This window comes from Lipophrys pholis (assembly GCF_963383615.2).
Source record: "Lipophrys pholis genome assembly, chromosome: 3".
Classification (NCBI taxonomy): domain Eukaryota; kingdom Metazoa; phylum Chordata; class Actinopteri; order Blenniiformes; family Blenniidae; genus Lipophrys; species Lipophrys pholis.
The window spans coordinates 11,210,372-11,225,047 of NC_137627.1; the positions used below are offsets into that span (position 1 = coordinate 11,210,372).

Sequence of the window (14,676 nt, forward strand, 5' to 3'; positions counted from 1 at the left end):
AGTGCCAGTAATGATGAAAAAGTATCAATAACGTACCAATAAAAGGGAAAATGTATCAATTAATAACCAGTAATGGGGAAAAAGTATCAATACAATAGCAATAAAAGTGAAAAAGTGTCAATCAATTACTAGTAACGGCGAAAAAATATCAAAGCACAGTTTTTTGCTAATTATTCGGAAACGGTCAGCCGAATCGTTAAAAAAAGTCATAGCACACTATTGCCGAATGTTCCACACGTTTTGATGTCCTTTTAATGTCTGTGCTCCCAATGGTACGGGATTAGGTACGCATCGGAAATCGATGAAGAACAATAATAATAACTGAGGCAGGCATAAGAATAATACAATTAATTGGCTGCCAAGGATAGTAATATTTGCTCCTTGCCATTGAGACAGGCACAAGAATTAAACTGCACACGTGTTGTTTAGTTAACTGGCTTATTGAAATGTGATGCTACACCGACCCCATGTGTTCAGATGAGGTGAACAAACAAACAAACAAACAAACAAACAAACAAACAAACAAACAAACAGACAGACAGACAGACAGACAGACAGACAGACAGACAGACAGACAGACAGACAGAGGGACAGACAGACAAAGAGAGAGACAAATAAACATTTACCAAGTATTTATCATTTACGGCAGGCAGAGAGTCAAACATAACGGCCAGTTGGTTTCCATAGGATTAAATCTGACCATGGACGATTTTTGCAAATTGAAATTCTAAAGACTTAACTTAAATGATTCAATAAGTGGATAAACAAACAGCTACTCCTTATTTATCCATACCGGTAATTGGCGTGAAGTGTGGGGTGGCACAAAACAAGACTGAACAGCAGATGGCAGCAATGGCCATAGTAATGCAGCAGCAAAACAGTTTATTGAAATATTTTATTAGTATATAAATGACATGCTTGTGACAGCATGCGTACTTAAGACTGCAGGGATTGTACAAACAAGGAAGTGACGGGCTTTGTCTCGAGACACTGTGGTAGTAAAATAAGGTTCAACATGTATTTACAGGTTCTTAAACTAAAACTATGGAAGTCATTTTGAGATGTGATTATTTTTCAGTTATCGTATCATCTTTATGTTGCTTCAGCCCATTTAAGACCAGCTGGATTGTATGTGACCCCCAAACTAAAATGAGCTTCTCCTGAGTTTAGGACTGATTCTTGATGTTTCAGCTGCTTGAATGCATCAGAAGATGTAAAACAGTATAATATAGATAGGATAGGCAAAGTTTGATTTATATGCAAAGATGACTTTATAGTTGTCTGCAGGATAAATTACGGTTCTATAGTCATTAGAGGCGTTCCTCATGGAGATAATCTGGGTTTGAATCTAGGCCAGCTCTTCCAGCGTGGAGATTGCACGTTAACCCTGTGCATGAGCGGGTTTCTACCGGGTAACCAGGTTCCTCCCACAGCCCCAAAATATGCCCTATTGACCGTAAATTATCTTTTGGTGACGTTTTGTTCCTCTTTTTCTGTCCAGGGTGCACCTATTGAAACTTTATTTTATTTATTTAAAAAAAAAATTATAGAAAACTTTAGAATTATGATATGCAGTATTTGTATACTTTGTAAAAAACTGAAATTCCGATGGAGTGCAACAGAGAATTCATGACCTTGTCGAGCATAAGACACTCATGTTGGAACCAGTTTTTGAGAGTCTGAAGCAGTAAACAAAGATGACTGAATCTGCTCAACATAGGAGCGCTTAAAACCTCACAGACCTGCAGCCTACAGTGCTGGTCAGTGCTATTTCTGTCCATATATGCACTCAGTGAGGGTTTGGTATCTTAACTTCACTGCGTCCTGGACCAACAGACAGCTGAAGTTGCCAATCAGTGTGTGTGGCGCTGCGCCCCTAGGGGCCAAGCCCACCAATCCCTCCCTGATGGAGCCTGGAGACAGAAATAACTCCGTGTGTGTCGTGTCGTGTGTGTGTGTGTGTGTGTGTGTGTGTGTGTGTGTGTGTGTGTGTGTGTGTGTGTGTGTGTGCGTGCGCGCGCGCGCGCGCGTGATCTCAGCGCTGTGTCTCCGTCCCGGGCGCGCTCTAATAATAGAAGAGGCTGCCTGCTCCTTTAAGAGCCTACTTGTTGCATACTCTTCAGAATACATTGTAACAAAATGGTTATCAAAGTATTCCTCGCCACCTCGTCGGGATCCACAGCGGTAAGCTTCCTTTCCCGACCGACTGATTTCTCTTCAGGGTGATCTTTCCCGAAGTTGTGCGCCTGGAACCGATCGGGACGGTGACCCGCACTGACTTCAGAAACTATAAAACTTCGAAATGAGCGTCGCCTGCCTGTGATTTCTCTCATACGGTTCCTAAGGTGCAAGTGTATGGCTTGATTTGTGTTCGGATATATGCCTGAGAAGGACTCCAGCTCTATGTATAGTTATCGATGTGATTTACACAGAGCTTTCTACAACCCCACGTCACAGATCACTTTATATTGAGACCACACAGCATGAAGTTAGTAGAGATGTTGCCCCCCCCCCCAAAAAAAAGTCTGTTTGTGATGAGATTTACGTCTAAGTGACTGTATTAACTAAGTGGGGTGATGACTGCAGAGGGGAGGGTGAATCCATTCCCTCGGATCTACTTTTGGCAAAGCTAAATAAGCAGTTTGAACCAGTGCACTGAGCAGTATGTGCATGGAGGCCCACTTAACAGCCCCCCCCCCCCCCCCCACATCATAAAGATCACAGATTGATCTTGTTAGAAGCTGTTTGAAGGTTGCCTCTCCAAAATGTGTTATCTACCAAAATTACCTGATCATCTTTCTGCCTTAAATCCTAAACATGCGTTCAACCATTTGGTCGAGCATATTTTGGATTGCTAAGACACCATTTGAGAAATGAACATAAGCGCCTGGGTAAAGTTGTAAAAGTCCATGTGGGTGTGAGTTATTAAGTTCTGATGTAGTTGAAAGACCCCTGTTTAAGAACAAAGAGCAAAAAAAAAAAAAAAAAAAAAGATCCATGGGTGGGATTTGATGAATCAAAGAGCTTCACACAGTCCTAAGTCGAATTTCAAGAGGCTTGTTTGATGGAACTGTGTTTGATGGGGGGAAAAAAAATCCAGATCAGGTCTGAAGAATCCATTTGTAGTTGAAAGAGAAAGAGAATCCTGGTCTGGTTTATAAGAGCAGGTGTGGTTTAAAGTCTTATGGCAAGGGCAGGTGTAGATTTCAGTGTCTGTACCCACTTTAAAGAACCTGGGGTTGTATAAAAAAAGCTTCCAATGCTTTCTCTTTAAGAAAAGTTGAAGTTTTAATTAAAAAGAAAATTACATCTGTGTTTAGTATCGAATACTTATCGTTGTTTGAAAACTAATATAATCATGGATCTTTTTTTCCTGATAGAATCAGGTATCCAAGATATCCAAAATCACATTTTCCTGAACTTGCTGTTCAATTTTCTGTAATGTAACAGACATAAAACCAAAGAATTAACTGGATTACTCAAATTCTTTAAGTGTTTTTAAGTGATTAATGATTTGAAAGGACTGTGACTCATTTTAGAGTGAGGCCGGCAAATTCTCTTATTCTTCAGGCAGGACATTGATGTTTGAAGTGTCAGGTGGGCCTCACCTGGGGGAGCCAGCGGGCTTCAGTGGTTCAGCAGGAAAAGATTGGACTCAAGGGAAACTCCTTTTCCAGTATCTTTTTGTTCTTTTAATTTTATAGAAACAACCATGATTAAATAGAAGTGTGGGATAATTTTATTCATTATTTCATTAAACACTCATTTTTAGAACTGGATAAATAAAAATGCCGTAATAACCTTTACTGCATACCTGTTGCAGGCTCAAAAATGTAACCCTTATTATAAATTAAGATGATCTAACTAGCACGAAAAGAGTTAAGAGTTGAAGCTTTTCAACCATAAAAACCTGTTAACAAAAATATTCTTTTAATGTATATTTAACCAAAAATTGCGACTTGGTTCAATATGTTGTGAAAAACCTTGATTTATGCTTTAATTTTTTTATCTTCCTTGGGTTTGACAGGAGACTCAAGAGGGAAAAGAAGGATGCAGCCTGAAGCAGATTTGAGTTTGTTGTAGTTTTTAATAACAGACCAGACAGCAGCAATTTGTAACGTCTCTGGTTGAATAATACATCCGACTTCCCATGCAATGTGCAATCAGTGATGCGTCCACACTATCCAGAATAGAATAAGCATAGAAACTCACCGCTGGCTTTCTTAAAGTGTGTGCTTTTTATTTTGGGGATCTGAAGATCAAGAAGAAGCAGCAGGATGTGGTTGGCTTCTTGGAGGCTCTTAAGGTGGACTACGCTCAGCTGGACATTGCCTGCAGTGAGGACAACCGCATGTGGATGAGGCAGAACGTCCCTGAGGAGAAGAAGCCCGCCAATGGCATCCCCCTCCCACCCCAGATTTTTAATGAAGACAGCTACTGTGGGGTGTGTATGCATGCATTCACAATGAGATCTCAATATGTATGCTCTGCTATTGTTCGACCTGTGTTTAGCTCCTGAATGGGGGAGGAAAACATGTATATATATATATTTATATATACACACTGTGGCAGCAAGTGGTTGGGAAAGTTTGATCAGTCAGAAGAAAATGTTCCTTGTTCTTGAAATGTCCTTAATGCTCAGTTCTGTGGCCTAACAGATCATATTTTGTCTCTTCTTCATGCAGGACTATGAGACATTCTTCGATGCTAAAGAGGACAACTCAGTGTATAACTTCCTGGGGCTGCCCCCTCCTCCGGGCTCAAAGGTTTGGACTTTGTTCTGTTTTTCACTGCAACAGTATGAATTGTCCAGTAGGCATCTAAAGTCAATAATGTTATTTATTAATCCCAGTCACCCATACAGTATGATGTCCGTTTGGATAACTGAGCAGATCCGTGTCCTATCTGTGGTTGCACTGAATACGGTGTGACATGATGATGTTCTGTTATCGGAAATTGTCCCATCTGGGATAGATTGGAGGATTTTAGGTGATAGAACATTAGGACTGTACTAGGGACTGTACATATAATCTGATAACTACATTCATCAGAATCAGAAGTACTTTTTAATCTCTGGGGGGAATTCTTTAAATTAAATGAAGTATTCATCATGTATTTTGCCAACATGCTTTATAACAAGATCCCAACCTGGGCTTGTCCTGCTCTGACATTGTCTTTAGATTTGGAAACTTTTCATTGTATATTAAGTTTGAATAATTCACATATGAAGACAATTGTTTGTGTGGGCATATGTAGGCGATGTATAAGCTGATGATTTACAGCAAGTGTTGAAATCAAGTCTGTGTTCTATTGGCTCATTCCCCCGACGCAGGAGGGAGAGCAGGCCGAGAAGGCTCTTATTGTGGAAAACGGGACCCACGCTGAGGAAAATCCTGATGACTCAATAGTAATAGCCGTCGTTACTTTCACTCTGTGTTCCTCCATGCTTTGTTTCATCTCACCGTGTCTCACCTTTTTTCCTCCCATCCAGTCCGTCCTTACCAACTTCCCTTCTGTCCATAACTGGTGACTTGAACAGATGTTAATGTCCACACGGCTGCTGTGTCCCACTCATCACGTCCACTAATCTTTGTGTTGCATGAGAGCGTTCAGTTCGTGACAGCCTAAAAACTGTGAGTTCATGTAAGTGGAATCCGAGTTCACCGCAAAGTGTGATGTATGTTCTGTTTGAGTTGTGAAAATCAATGTTCTGTGCACATCGATAGTTTTGTTCAGAGCATAATTATAAAAACATTCCATATATTTCATACCTCTTGACCACCAGTAACTTTTCTAACGTTTTTTTTTTCCTTCCTAAAGAAAATTCCTGCTGGTTCTTCAGGTTTTTTTTTTTTTTTTTACAGAGCATGCTCATGTATTCACTTTTTGACACTTGTCTTTACGAGGATATGATATTGGTAAAAGCTGAGACTATCAATCAGGGTTGAGACCTGCCTAAAAATCCAGAAGATATGATGTTCCCTAACTCTTTCCTTTCATCACTGCTAGTTTATACTTAGACTAATTCTCACCACTGCCCCTGACTTCTCTTGATGCACTTGCCCCAAAGTCATTCTGCAGATGTTGCATCAATCACTGGTTGCTGATATCAGCTGAACAGATAGGATTACTGTCAGCTGTCAAATCAGTGCTTCTCCTCTTGAGGCGAGGCTCATTTGGCCTTGAATAGGAACTAATACGCTGATAAATGTTTCGTTTTTGTTTAAATTGAAATTTTATCTTTATTTTCAAATGGTGCAATTTACTAGTTTAATGTAATCTAGTATTGCACGTATATTAAATATTGAAACAATCATTTTTCTGACAGGTACAAAAAAAGGGTATAATTCAAAATTTCATGACAAAATATATTTAAAATATACTGTGACAAATAATGCCACAAAATAAGATGATTAGTCTTTTAATTCCTGTCCTTTGTACTAAATCAATGTGATTAGCTGTCGGCTTGAAGTCTTTTTCACATTCTCATTTTATATTTGCATTCATTATGTTTAATTTCAATTTTTGAGTGCTGAAATGTTCCCTTTTAACCTCTCCTCCCCCATTCGTTCACTTTTTGTTAAACTAACAATGACATTTGAATTTTCTAAGCCTCTCCGACTGCTGACCCGAACACCCTGCTGTACGCGAAGCAGTGCCCGAGACGCCATTTGTTTTCTTTGATCACACATTTTTATTTCCACCTCCCAATAAGGAGGTTCCAGTGGAGGAGCGTAATGGGGACGCACACGGAGAGGAAGAGGACGATGCACGGGAGGGAGGTGAGGGTGATGAGGCGGAGGGAGAAGAGAACGAAGAGGCTGCGGACGATGAAGCCGCTGAGGGAGAAACGGCAGGAGACGAGGCCCCTGCGGAGGAGGAGGAGGAGGAGGAGGAGGAGGAGGGGGGAGAGGCAGTGGAAGAATCAGACGAGGTCGCAGAAGACACAGTAATTGCCTCTTAACTAGAATTCGACCTCCTGTCGTGTTGCTCCTTCCTCCATCCCTTGAATGTTCAGAGTCTTTTCCCCTCCTACACCTTCCCATCACTCCTGGAATGCTCTGTCTCTCCTCCACTCGGCACCTTACTCCCCTGTTAACATTCTTTTTCTTTCATATTTAAGGTTTGCCTCCTTTACAAGTTTCCTGTCATCCTTGTACTGCATCTCCTACTCAAGTCTCTCTCCGGACTCAGTCATTTACTAACACACAGTGTTGCAACTCTCCTGTTCACCGTTTTCATGTGTCGCATCACAGATATTGTGACGGCTGCATTTCTGATGCCCTCTATGAGTCTGATGTCCTTGTTCTTTTGGGGGTTATGTCATTGTTACCTCTTGCCCTACTGATGCAACCCTTTTCGTCCTGCATATTTATTCCTCATTAACCGTCCCGGTTTCACCTTGTGTCGGTACGGTCCTGCAAACACTGTTTGAGTCAGTGAGCCTGATCTGTGGATGCTGTCGTGTCTCAGTATTGATGCACATCTTGGACAGTGTAGCGGACCGTGATCTGAGACGTGTCTAATACTGCCTTATCGCTTCTGTCATTCTATCAGCAGGCCCAGGTAGAAGAGGAAGAAGAACAGGTGAGTTTCATTTTTTATTTTTATTTTTTGTCATACTAAATTAAAGTCAGCACTGACAGAGACTGCTCTATCTAATTTAAAGGTGTAGTTCACAGCAACAGTTTTCAGTAGTGTATCATACCGTCGTTGCCTGATCACTCCGTTTGTGCTCATGTCTGCACTGAATTGACATATTGTGTGTTTCATCTTCATTATTTCCAGCTGACACAGAAAACATTGTTCATCACGCGTAATGGACTTTCAAAGTGGATGTTCATTAACTCTTTCCTTTCTCGGAACCTTTTGCTGGTTTAGAATCCGAACCAGTTCTCCCCACTGACTGTACCTCGATGAACCTGCCTGAAAGTCCCTCTGAAAATGTTGCATAACTCATTGGTTGCTAAACTGAGCCGAACATATAGGATTACTGACATCTCTTAACTCAGTGCTGCTTACATTGGAGGGAGGTATCACTGCGCCCAATGCTATACTGACAAATCTGGAGGATCTCTCCCTGTTGTGCACGTGTCAATAGTTTTATGAGAAATCAGGCTTATAGAGTGCTACTGGTCCAATGATCACACATGACACTATGAAACAGGGTGATATTGTATGCATTGATTTAGTTAACAGCACGAATGACACTCAGGAGTTCATTTGTTTTTAGATTGGAAGTTATGTCAGTTTGAATGATGCTGAAAGTTTTTTTCTTTTCTCGGATTAATCTTTGCTTGTGTCTGGTTCTTGGGTGATTACAAGTATTTGCTGACACAACACCATCTGCCCCACACGCTTTTTTTCTGTGCGTCACTCATGTGAATATCAAACATGTGATTCATGCTTCCAGTTTATGACTAAGTGTGACAGACCATCCAGCAAACCAGGGTAAGGACTGATTTTGGGTGGGTAAAGAGGTGGATGGTGTCATATTTAGACTTTCTCTGCACTGAAACCGAATTAATATTATTTTAATTAATGATGAAATAAGTCTCAGTAAAGGTTGTCAGATGTGACAGAAGGTTAACGCAATCATCACCAAGTACACTATCGCCTGTTCTAAAGTGCTTGAATATAAGCACTTGCCGTCTCTTATAGTATCTTCAGGTCAACTCGTTTCACAAATTGTTGCCGCCCTCCCTCTCCAGCTTGGCTGCTCTTCCAGCACACTCAGTCTTCTTCCAGCTCTCCTGCCGCCTGCCCGGCTGCTGTGTGTCTCCATCAACGCAGCTTGTACCCCTTTATGGGGAGGAGGTAATCAGCCTCCTATGAGGGTTTGGATATCGGGAGCCAGAGCACCTCCGGGGGCGGGAGGTGGTAATCGGCTCCTGATGAGCCTCAGGTGGCTGCAGTTACCCTCCTCCCACAAACACCCACCTGTGTTTATGAAGCGCCATGAAATGGTTTTTCAATAGTTTTGCAACATTTCACTCCGACTGCCGAATTCCACGCTTTACAGTCGTTTGCTAACACGCTACATAAACTAATATTATTTCATCTAATGTTCCTGAGCGAGTGTTCCAGCCCATCCATCACCTGTGTGGTTGCACAGAACTGACATGCATCCATTTCAGATGTCTGCTGATGTTTTCATATCTCACACACACACACACACACACACACACACACACACACACACACACACACACACACACACACACACACACACACACACACACACACACACACACACACACACACACACACACACACACACACTATGGCATCTCATGCCTTCTTTGCCCTTTTGCCCATATCCTCTTGGTTTGCTCCCTCCAGGAGGAAGAGGATTTGCAGTCTGAGGTAACCATGCTTCAGTGATCGTCTCCCTCTGTGATTCCTCTCTATAATTGATCGTAGGGTTTGATGGTGCAGACACCAGGGAGGGCTGTAGTGTCTGGGTAGGGGGGGTGCGAGGGCGTGTGATCTGTGCACTCTTTAATTTTCCCTCTGTTCAGACTTCATCTGTCTCCTGTTTGGGCTTCATCACTCCTTTTTGCTTTCTTTTTTTTTCTTCTAAACTCTTCTTCATTTCCTCCCAGTTCGGTCGCTGCCGCCTGACAACCTCAACTCTCCCTGTAGTTTCCAGATTAAGTCAGAAGTCGTTTCAATAGACTGTGGTGCTCTTTTGCTCCCCACGCGGCCTGCTGACCTGTTATCTGTCATTTCTTTTAGGAGGAAGAAGAGCTACGACAGCTTGAGGTAGATTCTCATGATATTTGAAAAAGGCCCTCGCCTTCCCGAATTCATTCTGTTTTTTCTTTTTTCTTTTCCCAATCACCTCTCGTAGTCAATTTGTCTTTGCTACCTCACAGTTTATCCAGTGTTTCTTCGGTGTTGTCTTCCACTTCTGGTCAGAATATCTAGTCTTAGACTGAGAGGCTTGTATTTGCAGTTTAACAAGATGTCAGATCTAAAAGAACCAACCTTGTGGCTAAAGTTGTAGCTTCAGATACGTAAAAAGAAACAACAGTAAGCCTCTTCATACCAGTACATTACTTTTGACTATAACAAGAGATTGATCTCCGCATATGATGCAAATGCAGCCTACCTGTGAAAATGAAAATGAATACCTTAAAGATTATTGTAAATAAATAATTTTCGAGATCAGGCATCCCTGTATCAGCACTAGCCTTTTATATATATCATTCATGAATGTTGCAGTTAGTCTTTATGATCCTAATCACATCCTTATTGACAATACAATTACTGACTCAAACATTCAGCGTTTCAAGCTTTTGTAGAAGCAGACCACTCTTTGTGGGTTCCTTTGGTCCCAAATATTTCTAGTCAGGATACATACAGGGAGACCTCCTTCCTTGTTGTTCAACTTTTTCCTCTTCGACACTCTACATTATCCCCGAGGACGGGGTTGCAAGTTTTAATGAGTCCGTTATCACTTCGGTCACTTTTCACACCGCACTATTGAACAGGGTTAATATTTAATAATAAAAAGTTCAGAATTGACCAAATTCTTGACCAAAAATGTCTTTAATACCTTTAAGCTTAATTTGTTTTTGGCTAAAGGAAAAAGTTTAGTGGTTTAAAGTGCTGTGTGTAAAGTCCTCTGCCGACTGTCACTTATGCTTCTCTGCTTTGCTTCGCCTCCTTTTCTGTCTCTTTGTCTCCATGTACTTGTCTTGCCTTCCTTGCAGGAGCAAGATGGACCAGGCTGTGAGGTAGTTTCCTGTTGTTTGTGACGTCTTCATCCACTTCCTCCTTTCTTCCTTTCTCTCTCTCTTTCTCCCTCTGTGTGCTGCATGGACTTTAAGATCCTTTCCCATGAAGATGCCTGATGGTGTGCAGCATGACAAACATGACAATATTATATCTGAAGGTGGAGTTGGTGTGGTAACAGAAATACCAGTCGTATGTGGACCATTGTGTTGGCTTCATTCCTCCTTGTTAATATTCACAAACTCAACACCCCCTGATTTACTTTCCTTAGGATGAAGAAGAGACAGAAGTACAAGAGGTATATTTAGATCATGCGGTCTTTGTCCATGTGTCCCGCATGGTGTGAATCATACTGAAACTGGGGTTTTTATGCATGATGTGATCACAAACAAAAGCTTTCTTTTTTGGTTTCTTTCTTCTAGGCAGTGGTATACCATTCAGTCCATTGCACGACTGTGGTACAGCTCGCATATTTATTCATGAGTTTTACCTCTGAGATAAGACGACACAGTATTTGTCCGGTGTTGTGTGAACTTTAGAAAATATCACCAGAGGCACTTTCTCCCAACCTGCTAAGACATTTTGACTGCTTTGTTTTGTTTTGATGTTGAAAGAACAGGTGGAAAGATTTGCTGTGTACTTCGGCTCTGCCTGTGTGCATCCCTCGGACATGTTTTCAGTTTGGTTATGTTGCACGAAGAAGATTGGGGGTGCACTGACTTGACAGGGTGACATTTCCTTTCCTTTTGTTCTGACTTTTCTTCGTTTTTGCCAAGAGCGATGTGAACCGAGTGGATGTGAAGAAGATGTGACAAGTTTCAAAGTGTAGATGGAGAAGACAGAGCTCTTTTTTTTTTTTTTGTGTTACCGTATGAAGGAGAGAATACATTTTCTGTTGGACTGGACCCACCCTGATTTGCTGAGTCGTAATGTTTCCAGGGACGCATGGGGTGTCGTGCTTAGCATTCTGGCCAGTGTTTGACACATCTCTGTTTGGAGTTTGCAAGTGTTTAACTGTGGTTTCCTCCTACGTTCCAAAACATGAGTCTCAGGTTAACTGGTGAATATAAATTGCCCGACGGTGTGAATTTCTGTAGCCCCTACTCTTGTAACACCGAGCTTACCTCAGTATACACATATAACTGTTAGTCATTAGTTTCACCGGTTTGTTTTGACCCTGTTCTCATTACCTACCACTCTTCTCTTGGATTACTTCCTCTCCATTATTTACCCACCCTCCGTGAAATACTAACATGAAGTCCTCTCACTTCCCTGTCCTTTGGACAATAACTTAAAAAAAAAAATAAATCTTTATTTCTTTCTCTCTTTTTAAATGTCCCAAAGGAAGAAGAAGAGGAAGGAGTGGAAGAAACACAGGTAGTATTGCGCTTAAATTTTCAAGTCAGAAATTCTGCCTGTGCTCGACGTGCCCGCAGAAAGTCTTGTTATTTAAATGTTGCTAAGAGGGCAGATCTGTGTGGGACCCAAACACAAATCAGCATGAGCTCTTGGTCAGGATGACTGTAGAGAATGAAGTCATCGGTCTGAGTGGATAGATCTAAGAAAAAAGACATTTGTTTTTCTGGAAAGCGATACAGGCTGTTGTGGGAGGTATTGAGATTGTGTTTGTGCAACAAACTGAGAAGATCAAATGGATCTTTTCCTTTGACTCCAATAAACCCTTCTTGTAGTTTGTCTAACTCTGGTCCGCACAACTTTTTCTTACAGAGACTGAAGTATGCTGTGACAGTGTCACAAATTTAACAATCACTTTTAAATACATTGAGATTTGAACACATACACGTTGACCTTCGAACTTTGCTGCCTGTCACTGCTCTTTCTGTTGGTTATCGGCTCATGATTGCTTTGTCTCGACAGGAGGAAGAGGCTGAGTAGGTGAAGCCAGACAATCTCCCTGATGTCGACTTTACTATTGTTCAGGTAAAAACTCTTCTTCCACCTGACAATTTGTTTCAGTACCTTTGCCTCACCACTGGAGGGCAGTGCAACATTATGTGGACTGAGAGAAAAAATACCACTTAATGCGTGTTGCTTTTATATTTGGATTTTATATAACCAGATAAATTATAAAGATAATCCTTTCTTTAGAACAGTGTTTTCTCATTTCTGTGTTCATTTGACCATCAAGCCAAAGACACATGAAAAATACTGTAATTCCTCCACCTGTCAGCTCTAGCTTCATTGTACTGTATTATGAATGATGGTTTCACTACATTCAACATCATCTTGCCTTGTTACATAAAATGCTTGAATCTCATATTCTTACACTGAGACCTTTCTATTTTCACCTTGGAGTTAGGATGGAGTTTGTTCTCTATTGACTTAAACTGTATGGCGTTCAAACAGAAACAAAAAATAAAGCAGCAGCCTATTTACAAGGGAAAGCCACAACTGGCTTCATCTGCAACCAGCTTCAGTGAACACACACACACACACACACACACACACACACACACAAACAGGGATCATCTGGAGCCTCAACAGAAACCTCTCGCAATCCTCTCCCTTTTTTTAATCCTCTGAGGCAGTGGCACTGATGATGATGATGGCTGTGATGATAATATTCGTAATCTTCAAAGCCCATCTTTTAGTTTTCCTGTGCATGTCAGACATGCAGGACCCACTGCAGGAAGAGCAACAGAGCCGACTCTGAAGGAATGGCCCCCTCCTCCTTTCGCTGTCTCCCAAACCCTGCGAGCCCCTGTCATGCCTCGTTAGAGGAAGCTGCTAAGTGAGCTTCAGATATGCCTCCGGAGGAGCTTGCACACTGGGTGGTACGGGCATAGTGGCAGTGGTGGCACAGACAGCAAGGAAATGTGCGACCTCATTTTTTAATTTCAATTTTTATTGTGCCTGTCTTGTGTTCCAGCCCGCAAGTGTCCCCTTGTTCTGCCTCTCCCCGACCCAAAGCTGCACTGGACCCTGCTGGAAACCACGTGCTCGAAGGCGCCATCCAAGCTGAAAAGTCCCATGACCCACATATGTGCCTACTCCTTTCCCCTTTTTGACTGCAATGTTGACTTAATTTTTATATTTTGAGTGTCGAGACATACTGTAATGAAACAGCTCAGAGCAGTTTAGTGGTGTTGGTTTGGTTGTAATGAGTAGCTTTTGTAAAATGTTCTGTTTTGTTAAGTGCCAACATATTGTATTTCTCATGTTGTCCTTCTAGGAAATTCAACTTTTCTAACACAGAGGCAGTGAACTTGGTAACCTTGGCGTACTTTTAGCTTGTGGCTCCTTGCTTGATATCAGATTCAACAGATCATAACACACTGTCTCCAAGCCGTCCTTCTTTTATTCCAATATTGTGCCTTCTTCTATCAGCTGAATGTATTAGAGCAAAGTGAGACTTCGAACGACCACATGAGAAAGGAAATATGCACATACTGCAAGAGTGCAAACTACTCCACCACCACTACAACTACTTGTGCCAATACTGCTGTCTAATCAATGCACTTTGTTGAACGAAGCTTGAAACATGTGGCTAAGACTTGGATCCATTGGGAAATGGAATAAAGTAGACTTTTAAAAAAGGAAGACATCCTTACTGGCTATGTTTTGTTTATTTTTAACTCTTTTGTTGGCATGTTTATAGGTCAATAGACCATGTGCATGAGCAGGAAAGCAAATGTCTCGTCCCAAGGGTTTCTGAGCAGAGATGGATGAGAACATACACTATTAATAGAAAATATGGTAAAAAAAATAAGACTAGGAATAGTTCAAAAGTGTTGCAGTGATACAACTATTCAGATTCATTAAGTAAAAATTAGAACATCCCCAGTTTTTGTGAATGACGTACTATAAATTGCTAATCTGATATTTTAAAATGCATCCGATTTTACAACTTACATATATATGTCTCTTAGTGTTAAAATGTTTGAATCGAATTGCTTTAAAATGAATATAGTGGTG

The 14,676-nt window shown here is 41.3% G+C and overlaps 1 protein-coding gene across 8 annotated transcripts; it reads left to right on the forward strand.

The window, feature by feature from the left end:
* The first annotated feature begins 1,955 nt into the window (after nucleotides 1–1,955).
* On the forward strand, nucleotides 1,956–14,310 carry sh3bgr (SH3 domain binding glutamate-rich protein). 8 transcript variants are annotated; one of them, XM_080459621.1, is made up of 11 exons: nucleotides 1,956–2,184; nucleotides 4,259–4,444; nucleotides 4,686–4,766; nucleotides 5,333–5,407; nucleotides 7,558–7,587; nucleotides 9,739–9,765; nucleotides 10,719–10,742; nucleotides 11,012–11,038; nucleotides 12,085–12,117; nucleotides 12,619–12,681; nucleotides 13,631–14,310. In XM_080459621.1, the coding sequence occupies exons 1-10, from the start codon at nucleotides 2,140–2,142 to the stop codon at nucleotides 12,634–12,636; spliced, it is 546 nt and encodes a 181-aa protein (XP_080315747.1). In that variant the 5' UTR covers nucleotides 1,956–2,139; the 3' UTR covers nucleotides 12,637–12,681; nucleotides 13,631–14,310. The 8 variants fall into 8 exon arrangements, with proteins under 8 accessions (XP_080315747.1, XP_080315749.1, XP_080315748.1 ...); XM_080459618.1 differs by lacking the exons at nucleotides 9,739–9,765; nucleotides 10,719–10,742 and adding exons at nucleotides 6,716–6,949; nucleotides 9,343–9,366 and having other exon boundaries at nucleotides 2,048–2,184; XM_080459623.1 differs by lacking the exons at nucleotides 9,739–9,765; nucleotides 10,719–10,742 and adding an exon at nucleotides 9,343–9,366.
* The last annotated feature ends 366 nt before the right edge of the window (nucleotides 14,311–14,676 follow it).